This window comes from Benincasa hispida, chromosome 1, assembly GCF_027475165.1.
Source record: "Benincasa hispida cultivar pf3 chromosome 1, pf3_genome.v1.1, whole genome shotgun sequence".
NCBI lineage: Eukaryota > Viridiplantae > Streptophyta > Magnoliopsida > Cucurbitales > Cucurbitaceae > Benincasa > Benincasa hispida.
In genome coordinates, this window is record NC_143478.1 from 60716022 (window position 1) to 60739773 (window position 23752).

At 36.2% G+C, this 23752-nt stretch overlaps 1 protein-coding gene across 2 annotated transcripts; it reads left to right on the forward strand.

Moving 5' to 3' along the window:
- Positions 1-19000: 19000 nt before the first annotated feature.
- On the forward strand, positions 19001-23403 carry LOC120092350 (RNase P Rpr2/Rpp21 subunit domain protein). Of its 2 annotated transcripts, XM_039050509.2 has the most exons (3): positions 19022-19662; positions 19782-19846; positions 22467-23403. In XM_039050509.2, exons 1-3 carry the CDS (start codon positions 19591-19593, stop codon positions 23278-23280), a joined length of 951 nt encoding a protein of 316 aa, XP_038906437.1. In that variant the 5' UTR covers positions 19022-19590; the 3' UTR covers positions 23281-23403. The 2 variants fall into 2 exon arrangements, with proteins under 2 accessions (XP_038906436.1, XP_038906437.1); XM_039050508.2 differs by having other exon boundaries at positions 19001-19846.
- Positions 23404-23752: the final 349 nt, after the last annotated feature.

Genomic DNA, 23752 nt, shown 5'->3' on the forward strand with positions numbered 1-23752 from the left:
CGGATTTGAATAAATGATTTCCTAAACATACCCTGAAGGGACTCCATGATCTCACGAGCAATGAGCATGGCCTCATGCTTCTTGTTGAGTACATTAGATAGACTCACCAAGATATAGACTTGGGCCTTTTCATTGGTCTTTATCCAATGGTCATATGCACCCCTAACATTTAGGGTTGCATTTCGAGCGAAGACCTAGGGACACTCCTCAGTTAAGATAAATCACAGATCATGGATAACAAGAATCATACTCGAGTTCGATTTACATGTCACGTAATTTTCACCAATTAATTTCTCATTTTTAACTAAAGCGATAAAGGAATACATGCTGAAAAACAAACAAACAAACGACCATTTTAGTTATGTTTGCCTTAACCCATCACACAAAACATCCAATCCGTTTAGCAAAACCAAGCAATCATAGAACTCTAAATATACTATTGATTTGATTTTGCAATGATATTTCAGAAGTTTTGGACAACAACTACTGAAGGGTGATCAGCTATCCCTTCCCTGAATTGGGACTATCTCAGCTAATTACTAATTCCAGAATAACTCTTATATCTATAGCTCTTAGCTAACAGTTAATTTGGTCAAGGATTCATTAACTTGTTTAATGAATCCTGTAAGTGTGACCCTTTCATTTTCGAATTTCATTTATACGCTTCAACACGCTACCGTTAGGAAAGACAACTGTCGAAAATTAACCTAAGAAATCCTATGCATTTCTGGAGTTTGCGTTGTTCTGGAACCTATGATTAAGTCCTCCGAAGGGATGGTCATTATAGGACAACACGTAGATGATCATAAGAATCTCATGGTGCAACCTAATAAAAAAGATCGTGTCTGACCTTCTCCCACCTACTCTAAACATTTCCCTTATTCACCTTGATATTGATCCATGCAAACACTTTTCGAAGGGAGGCCGCGCCCAGAATGACATGAAGATGAGCATGGATCTCACGGTGTGAACTCTTAGGGATATGAGAGTGTAAAAATGATATATCTCATATACCATTTTTCTCCCACTAAAATGTTTTAATTATTTTAGGATTTTGTTTTACTTAGCTAAATTTCGGCTAATGAAACTATCTAAATATATGCCTATTATAACTCTTATAATCTGATCTTTATACTAAAGTTCTATGTTTATTAAACCATTTAATTTACCTAGTGATGTTGCATGCCAATAGGACCTCGGTTAATTCAACTCAAGTTCCAATCCAATTTCCAGTTAGGAGGTGTTACGTAAACCGTCAACTTAAATTACTCCAGTCTAGATAGAACTGTATTGGTTGAGTTCCCTTATAATCTTAATTCTATTTTCTTACTTAGTCAATTTTAAAACTATTTTAAAAGAAACAAAGTAATTATTCTATTCTAATTAGAAATGTGATCTTAGGTCTAAATAATTTTAAACAATTTAAAAAATTTTCCTAAGATCCTACGTTTGCATGTAACTCTTTGTTATAGGTTAATGGTTGCTAACCATTAATTTGTATAACTATTACAAATTTTAATTATTAGTCCTATAATATACTCACTATGATTTTAATTAATTAACAGTCATAGTCTAATTAAAAATTTAAACCATATTACATGCATTTCATGACTTTAATATAACCATTATATTAAGTTCTGGATATGTCATGCTCAATGCATATTGATTTTCAATTAAATATAATACTTATATAATATTATGACAATTAACCAAGCATATTCATATACATCAATAAATGTAACTAACAATATTTTTTCATTAATGTCATGCAACATACTTCTCCAATTTCACATATTTAACATATCAAATACATTAAAAAAACCTTGAAATTATAAATCACACATTTCATACCATACATTATAACACTTATAGTATATAAAAAATGCATGAACATGTTTAACCAAAGGTGGGATTTATTTAAATGACATCCATAAAGCATTTAAATAGCAAATGAACCTACAACCCTAGGATAAAATAAAGTAGTAATGCTTTTTCAAATGCAAAAATCCTGTCATGCGATCAACAGTCCACCACGGAGGAAATTCTTGATACCAACATTAAAACCGAATAGTTGGAGACACATAGACTCATGCGATAGAAGAAAGAGAAGGTGACATGAGGTATAGGCGGTGGAAGTCAAATCAAACACCAAGTTGGTAGCTGACAAGAAAGGTTCACGAAAGAGCCAATGAACTTCTGATGCGAAGCAGACGGTGCGTCAGAGTATGGAATTTAATGCATGCTGTCAGAACAATCATTAGTGAGAGATGGAAAAGCTACCTTGTGATGCTTATAAATACCCCACAAGATTTCCATGCAAAGGAGAGTAAGAAGACGTTGGAAAAACTTTACAAAAATCCTCACTTCACATATTTTTTCGAGCTTCCATGAAATCTGAAAGCTCAAGATCTCTCTTAGAGTAGAAGAGAGGCCATTTTCTTCAACACAATCCTCAAGAAGTAACTGTTTAAAGAGCCAAAATGAGCAAGAAACTATCACCTACGACTTGACTTTATATCTTATCTCTATATATTCTTTTTACTATAGTTGTTCATATAGTGTAAAACATTGAAAAATCATTTTAGCAATATGAATGCATTCATAGTTTATTATTCATCTATCTCTTCATCTCTATCCATGAGTAACTAATTTCTATATAGGTTGAGAATCATTGCAACTAACATGAACTAAGTAAAGCCTGATCATGTGTTCAACATGTTTTATGCATACTTTGTAAGCTATTTGAATCAATTGAGAGATTTCTTTAAATAGATTGAATCTATGCTTGAAAAAGTAAAGGTTTTAGACTTCATAAAACAAGAAGAGATTACCTTTAGAAATAATCTCTTACATTAAAAGCTCATCACATGCATCCTAGAAATAGGACAATGTGGCTAAATACACTGAGAAGTGTAGTAATGATTTGCGAGTAATTTGCTTGAATGCATGGTTTGTGCATTTACTTAGGGAATCTTAGTGAATATGTGCCTTAACCCTAATTCACCTTTTGGAAAACTCCATCGCATTGCATAAGTTGCTTCTGTTACGATTGTGATTTTCAACACATTCATCATCTTTCATTTCAACACTTAGTAATATAAACTCATCACCTTTATTTAACAACAAATTAGCGTCAAGTTTGAAACAATAGTGTCATCGCATCAATAGCAAGCAATCCCTATGTTTGACCCTGGACTCACCAAGCACCTAGTTAGATTTATAATTGGATTTAATTAGGAAAAACAATGTGTTCTTGAAGACATCATAGAGCATTTAACCATCATATATATTAAAACGCATCAAGATCATAAGAAAAATCACTAGCTTTGCCTCAAACATCATATATTGACAAAATACTTGTCAAGTATTCTATGCAAAACTCCAAGAGGGGCTTACTACCTTTCAGGCACGGAGTTGTTTTGTCTAAGGAACAGTGCCCTAAGACACCTCAAGAAGTTGAGAAAATGAGATGGATCCTCTATGCATCGGTTGTTGGCAACCTGATGTATGCAATGTTATGTACTAGACCTGACATCGACTATGCAGTGGAGATAGTCAGTAGATATCAATCTAATCCAGTATTAGATCACTAGACTATCGTTAAAACCATCATTAAGTATCTTAGAAGAATAAGGGACTACATTCTTGTGTGTGGGTCTAAGGATTTGATCCTTACAGGATACACTAACTCAGATTTTTAGACTGATAGGAATTCTTGGAAATTCACTTTAGGATCAGTGTTTACTTTTAATAGAGGAGTTGTAATATGACGAAACACTAAGTAGGGGTGCATTGCTGACTCCACCATAGATGTAGTGGCTTGTGAAGCTGCCAAGAAGACTGTTTGGCTCAGGAATTTCTTGACTCAACTAGAAGTAGTTCTAGAAATTTCAAGACCTATCACCCTTTACTGTGATAATAGTGCTGTTGTGGCTAATTCCAAAGAGCCTAGGAGTCAAAAGCATGGGAAACACATTAACCACAAGTATCACTTGATTCAAGATATTGTGCATCGAGGAGACGTGATCTTCATGTAGATAGCTTCGACGCATAACGTTGTTGATCCATTTACAAAGGCCCTTACAGCTAAGGCGTTTGAGGGTCACCTAGAGAGTCTAGGTCTACGAGACATGCCTCATTTTGTCTAGGACAAGTGGGAGATATGTGGGCGCGTATTGTATGCCCTAGTTTCTTATTTTTGTGTACCTTATACTTATTTGTTTTTTCTTTTGTATACCTTACTAGCTTTGGACAAATGGGAGATTGTTGGGTTGATGTCCTAAATCTTGTGGGTCTTGTAGTTGTTATTGTATTGTACAAACAACTTATTTTTCTAATAAAATAAAAAGGTATTTTATTTATCATTTAGTTGCATTTATCCACAAAAACCAATAAACTAAGATCCAGGGTTATTTTCTGAAACTTAAACATGTATGTAGAGACATATAGGCGAATCATGTTTAAGCAATAACCTAAATGGTCTTTAGTAGATGGATAAGGTTGGGTACCTTATCCTAGTGACACTACAAATACGACCTACTTTGTAGTTTTTACAATTGTTGTAAAGTGTTACAAATGATCTGATCTTGATCATTTGTATGTAGACATGTGAGTAAGGGTGTTCTATGCAAATAGTTTGTATAAGACCGAACCATGAAATGTATAGTCTTTCTATATAATACCATTCATAGATAAAACTTGCATTTCATCAGAATGACCATAGGTGACTTGACCCGAATCTTGAGTGAGTTATGAACTCATGCCTATCAAGCCAGTCCTTTGATTTGTATGGGTGAGAATGGTTAGTTTCACCAACTCAATATATCTACCATCTTGAGGATTTGTTTGATTAGAAAGTTGGGAACATAACTACACAAAAAGGAATTCTCTCATTCTCTATAGTTTGAGACTATAGATAAATTGCTCCCTTAAGAGTTGATTCCAGGGCTTGAACAATGTGGCACCACACCTTCTCCTAGCCCGAGAGGGGTTTAATCATAGTTGGACTATGACTTATTGTTCATTAGATGGATCAGTGATACCTAAGGAGTTAGATGTAACTACAGGGGCAAAATAGTAATTTTGGCTCAACTGTACTTACAAGCAATTTATGAAGGGTCAACGCACCGTTGATTGTTTATATCCAATGGACACAAAATTATATTTGTAGTACGAAGAGTGCAACTGTTAGTCTTTAGTGGAGTGGCTGACAGTCACGAAGATCGCTTTGGAGCACAACGTTGTTGATCCGTTTACAAAGGCCCTCACAACTAAGGTGTTTGAAGGTCACCTAGAGAGTCTGGGTCTACGAGACAAGTCTTATCTAGTCTAGGGTAAGTGGGAGATTTTATTGAGCGCGTATTATATGCCCTAGTTTCTTGTTTTGTGTACTGTTGTACTAATTTGTACTTTTATGATGTACACCCCACTTGTTTTAAGACAAATGAGTGATTTTTGGGGTTGATGCCCTAAATCTCGTGGTCTTGTAGTTTGTAAATGTGTTTGTACAAAAAAATTATTTATCTAATAAAATAAGAGGTATTTTATTTGACATTTAGTTGCATCAACCCAAAAATCAATAAACTAAAATCCAAGGCTATCTGTTGTAACTTAAATATGTATGTGGAGACATACAGGTGGATCATGTTTAAGTGATAACCTAAACGGTCTGTAGTAGATGGATAAGGCTAGATACCTTATCCTGGTGACACTATGAATACAACCCACTTTGTAGTTGTTATAATTATTGTAAAGTGCTACAAATGATATGATCTTGATCATTCATGAACATGTGAGTAGGAGTATTCTATACAAAGAGTTTGTATGAGACCGGACTAGGAAATGAATAGTTTCTCTATATAACACCGTTACTAGAAGAGATTTACATTTCATCAGGATGACCATAGGTGACTTGACCTAAATTCTAAGTGAGTTGTGAACTCCTGTCTATGAAGGCAGTCCTTTGATTTGTATGGATGAGAGTGACCAGATTTGCCGATTCAATGTGCCTACCATTTTGGGGATGTGTTTGACTGGAGGGCTGGGAACGTAGCAACACAAGAAGGAATTCACTCATTCCCTAGTATTTGGGTAAGTAGAGAAATTGCTCCCTTAAGGACTGATTTCGGGGCTTGGACAATGTGGCGTCACACCCTCTCCTGGTCTGAGAGGGGTTTGGTTATAGTTGGACTATAACTAATTGTTCATTAGAGAGATCAATGATACTTAAGGAGTTAGATGTAACTACAGAGGCAAAATAATAATTTTGAGCCAACTGTAATTACGAGCAATTTGTGAAGGATTAAAGAGGTTTTGATTGATTATATCTAATGGACACAAAAAATATATCTATAGTGCAAAAAGTGCATCTGTCAGTCTTTAATAGAATGACCGACAATTAATGGAAGTTGATTAATTTAACTAAAGAGTTTAATTAATTAATCAAGTATCATTGGAGCTTCAACCTATAGGTCCATAAGGTCCCTCGTTAGCTCAGTTGGGATTAATGAGAATCAAATTAATTTTGGATTAATTTTAATTATTCAAATTAATTGAAGAGAATTAATTATATGAGATATAAGTAATATAATGTATGTGATACATTATCATATCAAATTTATTATATGAGATATAATTAATATAATATATGATACATTATAATATGAAATTTTATTTGAGAGAAAATATATATTTGAATATGATTGAAATATTAATTATATGAATGAGATTTATATTAAAAACTATAGGTTAAATGAGAGATAATAAACTATATGTTATATTATATATAATGTAATATAAACTACATATGTGTATATATATATATATGTAATGTAATATAAACTACATTATATTAGGTTATATTATATGTAAATTTTCATGTCTGTTATACACCATGTGGAGGGGAGTTATCAAATAACTCCCTCCCTGATATATCAGGGAGGGAGTTATTTGATAACTCCCCTCCACATGGTGTATAACAGACATGAAAATTTATTCACTTCTTCTTTTTCCAAGAAAGATCTAAGATTCTCTTTGTGAAATTATTGCTCTTTCAACAAAACCTTTCCCTCTCCCAACCAAAATTAATCTCACTGAAGCCTACACCTCTCAGTGATTCTCATCCGTGAAAATAACGGGGAAGAGCTCTTGGTAGCATCCGTTCTTGTTGCTGTGACCGTATGGTTGTGAGTTCGGGGGAGAGTTCGAATTGTTCGTGCAGTACACTAGGAAAGGATTCATGAAAAACTTGGTCTTCAAGGGTAAGTGATCCTCTAATCCCTTCTTCCTCTTTAAATTTTCTATGAAAGCATACTTAATCAGGACTGTTTAATCCTAGTTTTCGTCCTCTGCATTATTCATGTTCTATAAAATTAAAATTAGGGCATGATCCTTTCGTTGTGGGTAGTCACCTACTTCTTCACTTATGTCTTGTTCAATATTTAAAAATTAAAAAAAGAAGTGTGCATGTGTACATTTACTGACATGTGAAACTGATTATCTATAATGATCCAAAAGTCTTTATATTGTTGTAGTGTTGATTTTTTCAAAACTTTTCAGGTGGCCTATAATGGGTTTTTTGGCAGGAACATGAGTGAGTTTATGTTTGAGAGTAATTTCCAAGTTGTATTTGTTCTTTATTAAGGGAAAAATTACTTAATTTTTCATTAAATTTATTTGAAAGGACTGTGAGCATTTGTCAGGAATTTTCTATCATTGTGTATGTTTATACACGAGCATTGATTACCAAGTAGAAGTGATGTGGCGCTAATAAGGGTCGAGTATCGAGTATCGGTCTGGTAAGCATTGAGTAGAGAGCATTTAACATAGTGTATCAAGCATCGAGTTTGTACTTAAGAATTCAAAAAGTCAGAAAGCATCGAGGAAAAGCATCGAGTAATGTGATTCGAATATTTTACGTAGGCATGCGGTTGGTTCTTACGGTCGAATCGGTAAATTCGAAACATGTTAACACAAGCAGAAGACCATTTTTCATTCAATTTCATATCGTAGGGCCATTTTTCATTTGGGCCTTTGAAAAGAGGCTATCCATACGAAAACCCCAAATCGAAGGGACACAAGAAACTCTGTAATGGAATGGAAGAGCTGGAGTTTAGAGAAGTTGGTGTACCGAGACTTTGTGAGTGAGCTAAGAGTGGGTTAATTAAAATATTAGTTAGTTAGTTTATTATTCTACAAGGTTGTAATCATTTCATCTCTAAATAAAGCATCTCCCCTCATTTTGATGAAGATAATTACATTCATTTAAATTCAATCATTTGGTATTACATCAAATTGGAATCAGAGCACTCCAAGAATTCAAACTGATGGCGGGAAGAAGGGTTGCTCACCCAAGAGGAGGAGACAACCTGTGGAAAGATAAGAGGTGGAAGAAACCCCCACCCTCCCTCTAAGAACTACAAAATGACGTTTTATGTCTGTTGCAAACTTTTTGGAGGGAATTCATGGAACAGTGACTAGCATACAAGAAAGTATGGAAACCCTCACTCGTAGGTTGAGAGGCTGGTAGTAGCACCTCAAAATTGAGAGAACGCTCAACCATTCATGCAAGAATGGGGGAGAAGAGGTAAGTGTGGTGTTAGACAGTCAAGAAATTTCCAATTTCAGCCAGAAATTCATCAAGAAAGAGTTCCAAGATTGCATAGGCAGCTCTAAGAATATCCAAGAAGACGTTTGAATAGGCAAGAATGACAGATAGAATTCCAAGATTGGAATTCTTCAAGTGAGTATGATCAAGAAAAAAAGTTATGCGCTCCAAGGAGGCGACGAGAAGAGTGGTATGGAGATGGAGGTGACTCATATCATTGGGAAATGAAGATCGACTTGTCAACTTTCAATCGGAAGCGTGACATTGATACATTCCTCTATTGGAGTTGATGCCCTAAATCTCGTAGGGTCCTATAGTTTGTAAACATTGTATGAACAAACTCATTTCGTATTTAATAAACTATGTCATATTTTATTCATTATTTATGAAATATATGATATTTTAGTTGCATTAACCACAAACTAATAAACTAACATCCAAGGTTATCTTTGTAACTTAAACATGTATGTAGAGATATACGGGTGGATCATGTTTAAGTGATACCCTAAATGGCCTGTAGTAGATGGATAAGGCCGAGTACCTTATCTTGTGACAATACAAGTATGACTCGCTTTGTAGGTATTACAATTATTGTAAACTACTACAAATGATCTGATCCTGATCATTCATGTATTAGATATGCGAGTGGGGATATTCTATACAAAAGAGTTTGTATAAGATCGGACCACAAGATGTTTAGTCTCATATATAACATTGTTCATAATAGAGACTTACATTTCACCATGATGACCATAGATAACATGACCTGAATCCTGAGCAAGTTGTGAACTCCTACCTATGAGGGCGATCCTTTGATTTGTATGGTGAGAGTGGCCAAATCATCGACTCAACAAGCCTACCATTTGGGAATTCGTCTGATGTAGAGCTGGAAACGCAGCTACATAAGATGGAATTCACTCTTTCCCCAAAGTAGGGGTAAGTAGATAAATTGCTCCATTAAGGACTGATTCCAAGTCTTGAACAATATGGCACCACACCTTCTCCTGGCCCGAGAGGGGTTTAGTCATAGTAGGACTATGATCTATTGTTCATTAGAGGGATCAGTGGTATTTAAGGAGTTGATGTAACTACGGGGGCAAAACGATAATTTGGTTCAGTTGTATTTACTAGCAATTTGTGAATGGTCATCGTACAATTGATTGGTTATATTCAATGTGAAGGAAATCAGACATGAGAATTTCCATGAGCAGCAGACTGATCGTTCCAAATTCCATTCGAAATTGAACACTAACAATTACAGTCAAGAAACGGAAACTTACAAGTCATGCACAATACGAAATTACAGCATGCTTAACAATGAGATCAAGGGATAAAGTATCATACCTTTGAAGACTCATTCTTCAAACTCCCTCGATCACGAATGCTCGTTCAGTGTTCAAGACAGCAATACACAGACGCTCGAACACAATGACTGCAACACAGCATGATCACCAGTAACCACCACACGAACAACGCGAACACACAATGAATGGCTTCCAAAACCTCGAACTCAGTCGAGTTAAGTGAGGACACCACCACAATAGTTACCTTGGTATTCTCGGTGTGAGAATCCAGAAGTGTGGGCTCTATATGGACTTGGTTAGAGGAAGAGACTGGAGGAACAATAATCGTGTAGATGATTGAGCAAGTGAGAGATGAGAAGTGTCTATCATATAGACGAATGCTTGTAGAAGACGTGTAGAAGACGACAACCTATCGTATAGATAATGCTCTATGATCGTTTAGCTATGACCAGCTAAGTGAACTATCGTCTAGTAACACTCCACGATTATTTAGTCTCTTTGTCATCTATCTTTTGGTGAAACAATTCCACTTGACAGTAATCTGTGAGTTCCTTTCCGAATTAAACAACTCTTTACATTTAGGAAAACATTTTTTTCTTTTATCTCACGGTTACCATAAAACCATCAACAACCTCCCACTCAATTGGTTACTAGAGAAAAAGAGATAATTATCCAATAATTAATATTATTATAAATATATATGATAACCAACTTACCATATTATATTTATAACCTATAGTTTTAATATTTCATCTCATGAAACATATAAACCATAGCTCTTTTTCTATTTTATGGTACTTAATGTAAATCACATTTACATTAATCCTTCATTTGATGTATCTTATACATCACACCGATTATATCGTATATAATCAAATTTTCTCTTGTTAATTTGAACATTTCAAATCAACACTAAAAACAGATTCTCAATTTGAATCCATTGAGCTACCAAGGGGACCTTATGGACCTGTAGCTCGAAGCTCCAACGGTATGTGAATAACTGACTAAACTCTTTAGTCACGAAATCCACCATTTATTAACTACTAGGCACTCCAATAAAGACCGACAACTGAACTCTCCTTACCACATATATATTATCCATATCAACCAATCAACAGTGCGATAACCCTCCACAGATCGCTCGTAAGCACAGTTGGGCCAATAACCGTTATGCCCCTGTTGTTACATCTAACTCCTTAAGTACTATCGATCCCTCTAATGAACATAAGTCATAGTTCTACTATAACTGAGTCCTCTCTTCCAAAGAGAAGCTGTGGCCACTATGTTCAAGAACCGAAATTAGCTCTTAAGGGAGAAATCTATCTACTTACCCCTGCTTTGGGAAAGGAATGAATTCCATCTTGTGTAACTAAGTTCCCAGCTCCCAAATCAGACAAATCCCCAAAAAGGTAGGCATGTTAAGTTGGTAATTTGGCCACTCTCACCTATACTAATCAAAGGACCACCCTCAAAGGCAGGAGTTCCCAAAATACTTAAGATTAAGGTCATGTCACCTATGGTCGTTTAGGTGAGATGTAAGTCTCAAGTATCAATAGCGTTATATAAAGAGACTATTCATCTCATGGTTCAGTCTTATACAAACTCTTTGTATAGGACACCCCCGCTCGTATGTCTCCACGTGAATGGTCAGGATCTACCATCTGTAGTAGTTCACAACACTTGCAAACCTCTACAAAGCGGGTCGTATCCGTAGTGTCACCTGGATCAGATATCCCTTCTTAATCCTTATACTACAAACCTTTTTAGGTTATCACTCAAGACATGATCCACTTGTATATCTCATATACATGCTTAAGTTTACATAAAATAACCATGAAACTTTATTTATTGGATATGAGGAAATGCCAAATAAAATAAATTTTATTCATAACAATGTGTACAGTTTACAAACTACAAGACTTCTGGAGAATTAGGACACCAATCCCAACACAATGGACACAAAAATATATCTGTAGTGCGAAGAGTGCAGCTGTCGATCTTTAATGGAGTGCCTGACAGCTAACGGATGGTGAATAATGTAATTAAAGAGTTTAATTAATTATTCATGTACTGTTGGAGCTTCAAGCTATAGGTCCATGAGGTCCCCTTGGTAGCTCAAAAGGATTTAGTTGAGAATTAGTTTTTGGATTAATTTGAATTGTTTAAATTAATAGAGGGATTTAATTATATAATATCGTTTCAATTATATATGATATAATTGTCATAATATATTTGATATATTATAGTTTAATGAGAGGAAATAAATATTTGAATGAGATTCAAATATATTTTTTATGAATGTGATTCACAGTTGTTAAATTTAATATAACGGAGATTTATATTAAATGTCATTTAAAAGAGAAAAGAAACTATAGTTCATATTGTATGTGATACAATATTAAAATTATAGGTTATATTTTATATTTGATATAACATATAATTTAATATAAATATAATATGATAAGTTAATTATCATATTTATTTATATTATTTTATTATTATGATTTGAATAATATGGAAGGTGTTGGGATTGGTGTCCTAATTCTTCCGGAGTCTCGTTGTTTTGTAAAGATACACATTGTTCAATGAATAAAATAAGTGTTATTTAATTCTGGCATTTACTCATATCCAATAAACAAAGTTCCTTGGTTATCTTATGTGAATTTAAGCATGTATATGTGATATACAAGTGGTTCATGCCTTAAGTGATAACCTAAATCGGTCTGTAGTATAAGGATTAAGGTGGGATACCTGATCCTGGTGACACTACGGATACGGCTTGCTTTGTAGAGGTTTGTAAGTATTGTAAACTACTACAGATGGTTGATCCTGACCATTCGTGTGGAGAAGTGAAGTGGGGGTTTCCTATACAAAGAGTTTGTATAAGACTTGGACCACGAGATGACTAGACTCTGTATATAACATCGTTGATAGTAGAGACTTGCATCTCACCTAAACAACCATAGGTGACACGACCTCAATCCTAAGTGTTTTGTGAACTCCTGCCTTTGAGGGCGGTTCTTTGATTAGTATGGGTGAGAGTGACCAGATTGTCAACTCAACATGCCTACCTTTTTGGGGACTTGTCTGATCTGGGAGCTGGGAACTCAAATCACAATATGGAATTCACTACTTTCCCGAAGCAAGGGTAAGTAGAGAGATTGCTCCCTTAAGGGCTGATTCCGGGGCTTGAACATAGTGGCCACAACTTCTCTTTGGAAGAGAAAACTCAGTCATAGTAGAACTGTGATTTATGTTCATTAGAGGGATCAGTGGTACTTAAGGAGACAGAGTAACTACAGGGGCATAACGGTTATTGGCCCAACTGTACTTACGAGCGATCTCTGAAGGGTTGTCGCACTGCTGATTGGTTAAGATGGACACATAATATATCTGTAGTGAGGAGAATTCAACTATCGGTCTTTAGTGGAGTGTCTGACAGTTAACGGATGGTGGATCCCGTGACTAAAGAGTTTAGTCAGTTATTCACGTACAGTTGGAGCTTCGGATCTATAGGTCCATGAGGTCCCCTTGGTAGCTTGGATTCATGTTGAAGGATCAAGTTCTTGGTGTTGATTTGAAATGTTCAAATTGACAAGAGGTATTTTGATTATATATGATATAATCGATATGATGTATGAGATACATCTAGTGGAGGATTAATGTAAATAAGATTTTATATTAAGTACCATGGAATAGAAAAAGAACTATAGTTTATATATTTCATGAGATGAAATATTAAAACTATAGGTTATAAATATAGTATGATAAGTTGATTATCATTTATATTTATAATAATATTAATTATTAGATAATTAATATTTTTTTCTTTTAAATAACCAAATGTAGTGGGTGGTAATTGATGATGGTAACCGTGAGTTTAAAAGGAAATCAATTTCCTACTTTGAAAAATAGAGGTTTTTTTCACAAAAGTTTTGAAAAGATTTTTAGTTTTCTCTCCGGCGAAAAGACTCATGGAAGTCGTCAAGTAAATACAGATTTACTAAACGATGGCTGGACGAGCTTAACGATCGTGCAGGTGCTAGCTAAACAATCGTTCAGTTTTTACTAAACGATCGCATAGCTTTGCTAGACGATCGTTGGCCCAAGGTAAACGATCGTGTAGAATCGACCGAGCTAAATGATCGCATAGCTTTTGCTAGCCGATTGCATAGCTTTATCTAAACGATTGAGCATCAACCTATACGATAGGTCTCCAACTTCTCCCACTTGCCCAGTCGTGTACACGATCTGTCTTTCCTCCGTTCGTTTGCCTCACACCAAGTCCGAACAGAGCCCACCCTCTGGATTCTCACACCAAGAATACCAAGGTTGCCTTGTTGGTGGTGTCAGACTCAACTCGACATCGTCGAGGTTTTTCGGGGGTCGTTCGTGATGCTTCAGAGGAGTTCGTTCGTGGTGTTGCAGAGGAATTCGTGTTGCGGAGGAGATCGTGACCAAGGAGATCATTGAGAACAAGCTTGAAGTGTTCATGCGGTGTTGCGGTCGTGTAGATTGAGTGTTCGTGGTCGCTGTTGTTCGAACGGTCGAGCATCGGAGGTGGAGACGCTTCTACCTTTGTTAGTACAGTTTTTTCCTTTGTACATTTTATGTGCATGCTGTAATTTCTCTATATTATTTGCATAACCGCTTGTATGGAAGTCGATTGTAAATATATGTTGATTCATGATTGTAATTTGGAATTGTCTTACTTCCGCTGCTCACGGAAATCATCGTTTCGATTTCCTTCAGAAGGGAGTTACAACTCCCTTCCCCATATTTTCTCTCCACCCACCTTAGTGGGGGTGGTTATTCTATTTGGCAAAAAGAGAATACAAGAAAATCGTTTTCTCCTTCTCTACTATTAATGTTGTTAAACGATTAAGAGAAATTTACAGAAGTGTTCTTGAGTTTACCAAGTGTGAAAACTTTCTCGATCTTCTTCCTCCTACACATTTATCTTTCCCTCTAATCAAAATAGTCAGAGCCCACCACTCCTAAGTTCTCACTCTGAGAATATCAAGGTAACACTATGGTAGAATCTGAGTTTTCTAGTTCGAGGTTATCTTGAAGAGGTCTTCAAGAAGTTCTGATTGTTCGAGGGCAAAACCCGAAGAAAGGTTCTTCAAAGGTGAGGTTTCTTGAAACCCATTTTCGTTTAAAAGCATGCTGTAATTTAATTGTAAATGCATATCTATTGTATGTTTACTATAAACTTTGTAGTCGATAATTAATGGAATTTGGTCGATTCATTTCCGCTCAAAGTTCTCATCATACGAGTTTCTTCATCCTCAATTGGATCAAGAACACTGAGAATTTTTCGATTATGTGTTGTAATTTTTTTGATTGGATTGGATCACAAATGTACCGGTAGCCTTCAAGTTGAAGGGGGGACCTTCCACTTGGTGCGATTAATTGAAGATCAATTGGCAATAGCAAGGCAAGAGGCCAATTCGAACGTGGGAAAAAATGAAACGGAGGTTCCTTCCTCCAATTATGAGTAGACCCTTTATAATCAATACCAAAGTTGTAGACAAGAGCCTTGACAAGTGGCAAATTATGTGAAAAAATTCCACCGATTGGGAGCAAGAACAAATTTGGTGGAGAATGAACAAAATCTAATTACAAAATTCATTGGCGGCTTATGAATGGACATCAAAGATAAGGTAAAATTACAACGCTTTCATTTTTTGGATGATGCAATTTGTTATGCTAAAACAATAGAGGAGTTGAGTGATTTACACTCCAAAAAAACTTCAAGAAAAGCTCTTTGGGATGCTTCTATAAGTAGAAGAGCAAACAGTACGTTGGACCATCCTACTCCACCAATTTCATCCAAGAAAAAGAATAAAGAAAAGTAAGAAGAGGTTAGTGAGAAGGAAATAGAGACTGTTTGCAAGCAGAAAGTTCAAAATCCTTATGACTGACCTATATTGGGAAAATATTTGAGGTGTGGCCAAGTGGGGCACTTGTTTAATTATTGTCCCCAACAAAAAATAACAACATATGTGGATGAAGAAGAGGATTCGTTGGCTGGATGTAGTGAAGATAATGAGGAAGAAGCCAGTTATATTGACACGGACGAAGGTGATAGGGTGTTTTGTATTCTCCAAACAGTGTCGATTGCTCCCAAAGGAGATTTTAATCCTTAAATACATTGCAAAATGTTTGTTAAAAAGAGAGAGACTAATATATTGGGTCTTATGGTTACTGAAACGACAAAAAAGAAATACAAAAAATAGTGAAGACATTCAGCACTATATTGACTTGGTTCCAGGTGCTACAATCCCTCATCTTCCTCACTATAGGATGAGTCTTACGGCGTATGAGATCCTCCAACAACATATTGAATAATTATTGAAAATGGGGCACATTCAACCAAGCCTTAGCACATGTGCGATGCTAACGCTACTTACCCCTAAAAAAGATGGTAGCTGGAGGATGTACGTTGATCGTAGAACTATCAACCGAATTATAGTGAATTATAGCTTCCCAATCCCTAGAATAGGTGATTTACTTCATCAACTTGGAGAAGCCTTAATTTTTTTTAAAAGAGTATTTGAAGAGTGAATACCACTAGATTCAAATGAGGTCGAGGGATGAGTGGAAGACTACATTTAAGCCTACTTCTCATTCATAGACCGATGGCCAAACTAAGTTACCACATTGAGTTACTTTATGACCTACATATTAATCCAATATTCAATATTGTTGATTTCAGACCTTACTTTTCCCCCGATGACTACTAGTTGGCATCCTAATTTTCATCCTCGAGGTCGAATCTGATTGTAGAAGGGGTGGAATATGGTGTACCGAGAATTTGTAAGTGAGCTAAGAGTGAGTGAGTGAGTTAGTTTGTTTGTTTGTTATTCTACAATCTTATTGAAGGAACTCTTATCAAAGAATACCTATGAGCAAAGGCAAGATCGTTCCAAATTTATTCACAAAGAAGGAACTCTTATCAAAGAATACCTATGAGCAAAGGCAAGATCGTTCCAAATTTATTCACAAACATACACAGAAGTTATGCATTTACAGACAAATTACGACACACTTTGAACATTTAAATAACAAAGGATCAAGAGACATACCTCTTGAAGAACTCTTCTTCTCTTTAAGTCTCGCTTTCATTAGGAACGACAACTCACACAGTCGCTGTGATCACCAAGTCTATCGTCCACCAAATCTTGATGTTATCTACCACCGAACGAACTTCTACATGAACAGGAAGCAAGGAAGACACAACCACTTAGTAACCTCGGTATTCTCGGAGTGAAAATCCAGGAGGTGTGGGCTCTGTTGGATTTGGTAGAGGGGAGGAGGAAACTACGATCGTTTACAATGACCAAGCAAGTGGGAGAGATATCGTGTTCATCGGATATAACCAATCAATAGTACGATAACCCTTCACAGATGCTCGTAAGTATAGTTGGGCCAATTTTACCATTTTACCCCTATAGTTACATCTAACTCCTTAAGTATCACTAATCCCTCTAATGAACAATACAACATAGTCCTACTATGTGTGGACACCTCTCGGACCATGAGAAGGTGTGTGGCGTCACATCGTTCAAGCCCCGGAATTAGCCCTTAAGGGAGCAATCTATCTACTTACCCCTACTTTGGGGAATGAGTGAATTTCATCTTGTGTAGCTGAGTTCTCAGCTCCCAAATCAGACGAATCCCCAAAGTGGTAGGTTTGAGTCGACAATCTGGCCACTCCCACCCATATAAATCAAAGGACCGCGCTCAAAGGCAAGAGTTCCTAACTCACTCAAGATTAAGGTCATGTTACCTATGATCCTAGTAAAGTGAAGTCTTTGTCATGAACGGCGTTATATAAAGAGACTATAACACTTCGTGGTCCGGTCTTATACCAATTCCTTTGTATAGGACGCCCCCGCTCGCATGTCTCCACATGAATAATCAGGATCAGACCATCTGTAGCAAGTCACAATACTTGTAACTATTCTACAAAGTGGATCACATCCATAGCGTTACTAGGATAAAGTTTCCCTCCTATATCCATATACTATAGATCATTTTGGTTATCACTTAAGGCATGATCTACCTATATGTCTCCACGTACATGCTTAAGTTACAATGACAACCAGGGATCTTAGTTTATTGGTTTGTGGTAAAGCAATTAAAACATCCAATGTTTCATAGACAATAATGAAGAAAAATATCAAATATTATTACATCACAAGCGTTTGTTCAATACTGTGTTTACAAACTACGGTACCCAACGAAAGTTTAGGGCATCATCCCCAACAATAATAATTTTATCTATAAATAAAGCATCTACCCTTATTTTGAGGAAGAAAATTACATTCATTCAAATTTAGTCCTTTGGTATTACACCAAGAATTATGGAAGGGAAGAGGAAGACGAAGGGAGAAGAGCAAGGAAAAATAAAAGGAAAATGATTCTGAGAAAAATATATCTCATCTAAAAAGAAATTAAAATTAAAATTAGTAAAAATTTTCACCTAATTTAAAATTTGTCAACTCAACTTGCCTAGTCACTTTTTCATTAGCAACTAATAGTCAAATTGATTAAGGGACCATTTAGAAGCATTTTCTAAACCTCAGGGGGTAAAGTGTCTCTTTTGAAATTTTAGGGATCTAACAGACAATAATCTCAAACCTCAAAGACCAAAATTGTATTTTGACGAATAAAATATTAGAAGAAGAGGCAATTAAAATAGATAAAAGATACAATTGTTACAATTACCTCTCACAATATATTTTTTTCCCGTAAACTTGTAGACCCCATTTTTCATATTGGTTAGATTGGAAGGAAGATGACTTAAAATATCGTCAGAACTCTTGTACTAAAAGTAATAAAAAGAACTCTTAATTGATGAGAATTGCAACAAAGATTGGGCGGTACTCATAATGGTATCGTCTGCTTGGAGCAAAAGGTGGGATAGGTGTACTTTTAGGACACATTCCAAAATTAAACTTGGATTCTTTCTTTGAAATCTTAGATTAATTCATCAATTGAATCTTATTGTAATTACACCAATTTTGATTACATTAGTAAACATGAATATTCAAATAAATATAGATTTATTTATATATAAAATGAAATAAACCCTAGAACCCGTATATTAGGGTTTAAAAAAAAAAATTGGCTCCTCCTCCATCTCCCTCACGCGTGAAGCCGCCAACCTCCCCTTCACCCCCTCTTCAGATTTCTTCTTCAGCTTCACGCTGGACGATTCTTCCTCAGATCTCCCGCCGGCCAGCAACCACTCGCCGTTGTCGCGTCCGTTCAGCCTATCCTGCTCCGACCAACGGCCGGCCGTCATTCGCCGCCGCCCAGTGGCCGTCGCGCACTCGCCGGAATCTTTATTCTATCATCACCTCTTTCAATTTCTGTTCTTCTCTATTTCTCCTCTCTCCCATCGACATGCAGCCGTAGATAGGTCACCCACCCAGGTTTCTTTCTCCTTCTCTTATTTGGCTCTCTACTCTAACCTTACTCCACAAGCTACCATTTGTCAATTTCCCTAGTTTCCTCGTTTTCACCTGTCTCCGATTCTCACTCTTTCTTCTTCACGCCGTTCGTCTCGTCTCTCTCTCTCAAAGTTAAACTTCGTCAAGGAATCATGTTATGAACTCATAAGCAGTTTCAACTGAATTTCTGTTATTGACATGGCGAAGAAGAAGGGAAATGCGAAGAAAGGATCATCTAACCCCACATCCGGCCCTCAAGATTCCATCACTCTTAGACAGGAAATTACTGGTAAAATCAAACCCAAAGTCTCTAACAATGTCAAAGTTTATTTGAACCATTTAGAAAATTTGGCGACTTGGGCGTGTGGGCAGCCCTCTATACCTTCATTGGCTACTTTCTTTGGGCAGCGCCTCGCCGCTGCAGCGGAGTCTTTGGCGGTCGCTCCCGACGCTTCTCTATTTCTTTGCCAGAGGTCCGTATGTCTTCTGCCCTTTACATTCATTTAGCTTTGCATGCCTAGATTTGTTGTTTTTGTAGTGTTTATAATAGGGTACGTTCATGAGTATTGATTGTGTTCGAGGATGAGAAGTTTTTGTTTAACTTTTCTTATTAGTTCTAAGTGGCAGTAATCTGATGTAATTGAAATTTGAATATGGAGAATGGACGCTCCTTATTGGGCGAAATGTTGTTTTACTGCCAACTATTGATGTGGAAGGGATAGGGTAATGTGCTAGGAATTATGGCAGTATTGTGAATGATTTTAGGGGAACTGTTATACAATGTACCAGCCGTTTGTGATGCTTTGGCCCTTGTGGCTTGTTACCACAGTTGTGTGATTGAGAAGTACTTTAGAAAACAACTTCAGTAGTAATTAATATGCAGGAGATATCATCTAGCAACAATTCAACAGATTCCAGAAGGGATTATGTGAGGGTGTGAGCAGAAGAATGAATGCAGAGAGTAATTGGAGAGTATCATTGTTTAACTATATATTTTCTCTATTTCAAAATTCTTTTCTTTTCTTTTGTTTTTGTTTTTTGATTCAATAAGTAACAATTTCATCGGTTAAATAAAATATCCAAAGAGATACAAAAAGGTATCAAAATCCTTTTGTAATTACAGTCTTACCGTGATTATTAACAGCTGGAAGGCCATCCTTTAGTTGCTTTGGGGAGAGGTTATCTCTCTATCACTTGCCCTTTAAGTAGTTCTTTTGTCCTTCCTTGTATGAAATATCTCCTTATTTCTTATTCTTTAAAAAAAAAAAAGATTAAAAGGAAAAACAGTGATTATTAGATTTTAGATTTTGATATCTTGTCCGGGAGTTTGTATTGTAGCAGGGTTGGGGTGTAAGGTAAGGTTGTGTATTGTACTTATCTTGTTCGGGCAGATCCCCTTGGGTGATAATCAAATAACCCCAGAGGCTAAAGTTTTGGGACCACGTGAAGTAAAAAGTCTTATGTAAGCTTGACAAATGGTGGCAATTGTCCAAAGGTGGAAGATTGATTTTGTGTGTAGCAGTCCTAGCAAAATTACCTACCTACTTTATGTGCATTTTATGATGCTGAGGGAAACTGTAGCTTTAATTAAGAGGAAAATAGGAACTTTCCTTGGAATGGTTCTTTAGACGGTAGATCTGGTGAAATGGAAGGCTGTATCCTTGCCCATGCCCTTGTTAAATGGAAGCTTTGGAATTGGAAACTTGAGGAGAGGCAATGAAGCCCTTGTGGCAAAGTGTGTTTGGGACTGCCGTGGGAGCCTGACTTAATCAGGCACAAGATATTGCATAGTATCTATGAGTTTGGAGAGGGATGCAAAGATGGAAAACGGAGGTAGTGGTAGAAGCCCTTGGTGGAATATTACTAAGTTGAAGGGTATAGGTTTCATTTTCAATCACACTATGGTCAAAGTTGGAGATGGAAAGAAGAACAAATTTTTGGAGGACGTGTGGATGGGTAGTCAACCCTTAACCATGAATTTTCCTAGGTTAATTTATTGGTGGAATCCAACCATTGAACAATCAGTGAACTCTGGTATGAGCTATCAACAAACTGGAATATAATGACAAGGAAGAATCTTTTGGATGAAGAGTTGAAGAGTTAATGCTATTTTGAGACTACTGGAAGACAGATTAATTGGTGCTGGAGTGGATGAAAGAAGCTGGAATTTGTGTAGCTCTGGTGATCTCAGTCAAATATTTGGCTCTGCCTGATTGATTTCAGGAGAGGCTCTAGAAAGAGAGCTTTCAAAGTTAGTGACCGAAGAGAACATGCCTCAGAAAGATGAAAACGTTAGAGTGAATAGCATGCCTAAATGGATGGTTGTTTGTTTGTTTGAGAACATCATAATAAAGATCTCTTATGGCGGTCTTGAATATTTATGGGTGTTTTTTTTAAAAGCTTGAAGAGTATGCAGGAACCAACCACCTTGTCTTTCATGTCTCATTTGGTGATCGATTTTGGAACTCATTAGTCGTGACTCATGATTATAAAGTCTTGGATACGTAAGCCAGGAAACTATGGCAAATGCACTGAAATCTATTATTTGGAGCCTGTGAGTTGGGAAGAAAAGGAAAGCGTTTAAGAGCAAGGCTAAAGACACTGGCTGAAGTTGATGAGTTTGTCAAGTCTCATTGTTCTTTAATATTTCTGTAGATTGTAGGCTTAACAGCTATATTCCCCTTGTAGTTTATACTAATTAGGGTGGCTTTTGTTTTGTTTTGTTTTTTATGACAATTTTCTTCTTTTTCCTATGACTTCCATGGAACTCAATCAAATAATGGTTACATTGACCTCAAAAAAAATGTCTACATGGATCACATTACTCATAGGACAAGCCTGAGCATTACTATATTAGTTAAAGATATGTTATTGATTACTTTCTTATTGTTAAATTTTTACAATTACTTGGGGAAAAAATCCACTGATGTTTTTTATTCAATACATGAATGGAGTGGACACCTGATTCGAATCATATGGCTGTTCCATGCTAAGGACATTTATCATGTCACATGTGAATGTTGTCTGGCATCTTGAATCTTCTTTGGCTACAAAAGTAAGCCAATCTTACCTGCTCCATTATATTACATTCAGGTGTGAAACAATTCTTCAACCTGGTTCTAACTGCTCTATACGGATAGAGAAGAATAATGCCAAGAGACGTCGAAAGCACAACAAATGCAGTAATTTGACGCAGAACGTTGTGGCGTATTATTGCCACTACTGCTCCTGTAGGAACATAAAGAGAGGGACTCCCAAAGGCCATATGAAAGTGCTTTATGGCACAGAGTTTGTAAGCAAGTTAAAATCTGTAGGTGTCGAGGATGGTAAAGAATGTGAAAACAAAATTTCTCCTCTTCCAACTGGAAACAGACTGACTATTGATACTCCTGCAATTCCTCCTTCAACAACTGGTGAAGATCAAAATATTGATACTCGTGCAATTCCTCCAACTGGGGACATTTCTGTTGTTGATGGCCCTGTTTTTTCGTCTCCTAGAACGAAGGACATTCTTAATATTAATGCTCCTGCCACGCCTTCCACCCTGAGCGTACAGACTCTATCGAGATCGCAAAAAATGAAATTATTATCTAACAAACAAACTGGGCCAGCGTCTGTGGAAGAGAGAGTTGGGGACATTCCTACCGTAGATGCTCCTGCAACTCCTCCCACCATGACTGGAATAACCCTGTTGGATTCGAAGAGGAGAAAGAGGAAGAAACCGTCGTCTAAGAATCAAACTGAACCTGAAAGTTCTGCTCCAACAACGTATGGGGATAAAACTGTAGGCATGTCCAAAAGGAAGCGTAATAGAAAATCATGGACAAGTTTGAAGGAAATTGCTCAAAGGGATGAAGAGAGAGGTAAACAAAACGTGGCTGTATTGGCAATTCCATTCTCCTTATAATAAGACATTTTCTAAGAGACCAAATAACCAAATTGTTTTGTAGGCGATTCATATTGGTTTTTGCGTGACCTTAGCTTATTATTGAATTAAATCTATAAAATGAAGAATTAATTTTATTTTTTACCTTGTGTCTCTTACAGCATTTTGCCATTGTAGACTTGCGAAGAATCGATCGCCAAATAATGAAAAATACTCTCAAACATTGCTTCTTTTTTTTTTTTTTTTTTTACCTTTTTTTTAAAATTTTTTTATTTAAGTGTTGCAAAATTGCTTTTGGAGTAGAAATCTATTCATTCATCATATTAAACAGATCTCAATTTTTGTTAAATTTTGAAAGAAAGGATAATGGGAATCATAGAAAATTGATAAGAGTTGGTTGAACATAGTTAGCAGTTAAGACTAATTCTGGGACCAATTTATAACTTCAATTCGTGGCCAAATAATTAAGTAGAACCAATTATTACTTTTATTA

Excerpts from the sequence above, each read along its gene's own strand:
- LOC120092350 (XM_039050508.2), top strand. The coding sequence starts at position 19,572 with ATGGCGAAGAAGAAGGGAAATGCGAAGAAAGGATCATCTAACCCCACA. Across the intron at positions 19,847-22,466 it reads TCTCTATTTCTTTGCCAGAG|GTGTGAAACAATTCTTCAAC; the intron begins GTCCGTATGTCT and ends TATTACATTCAG.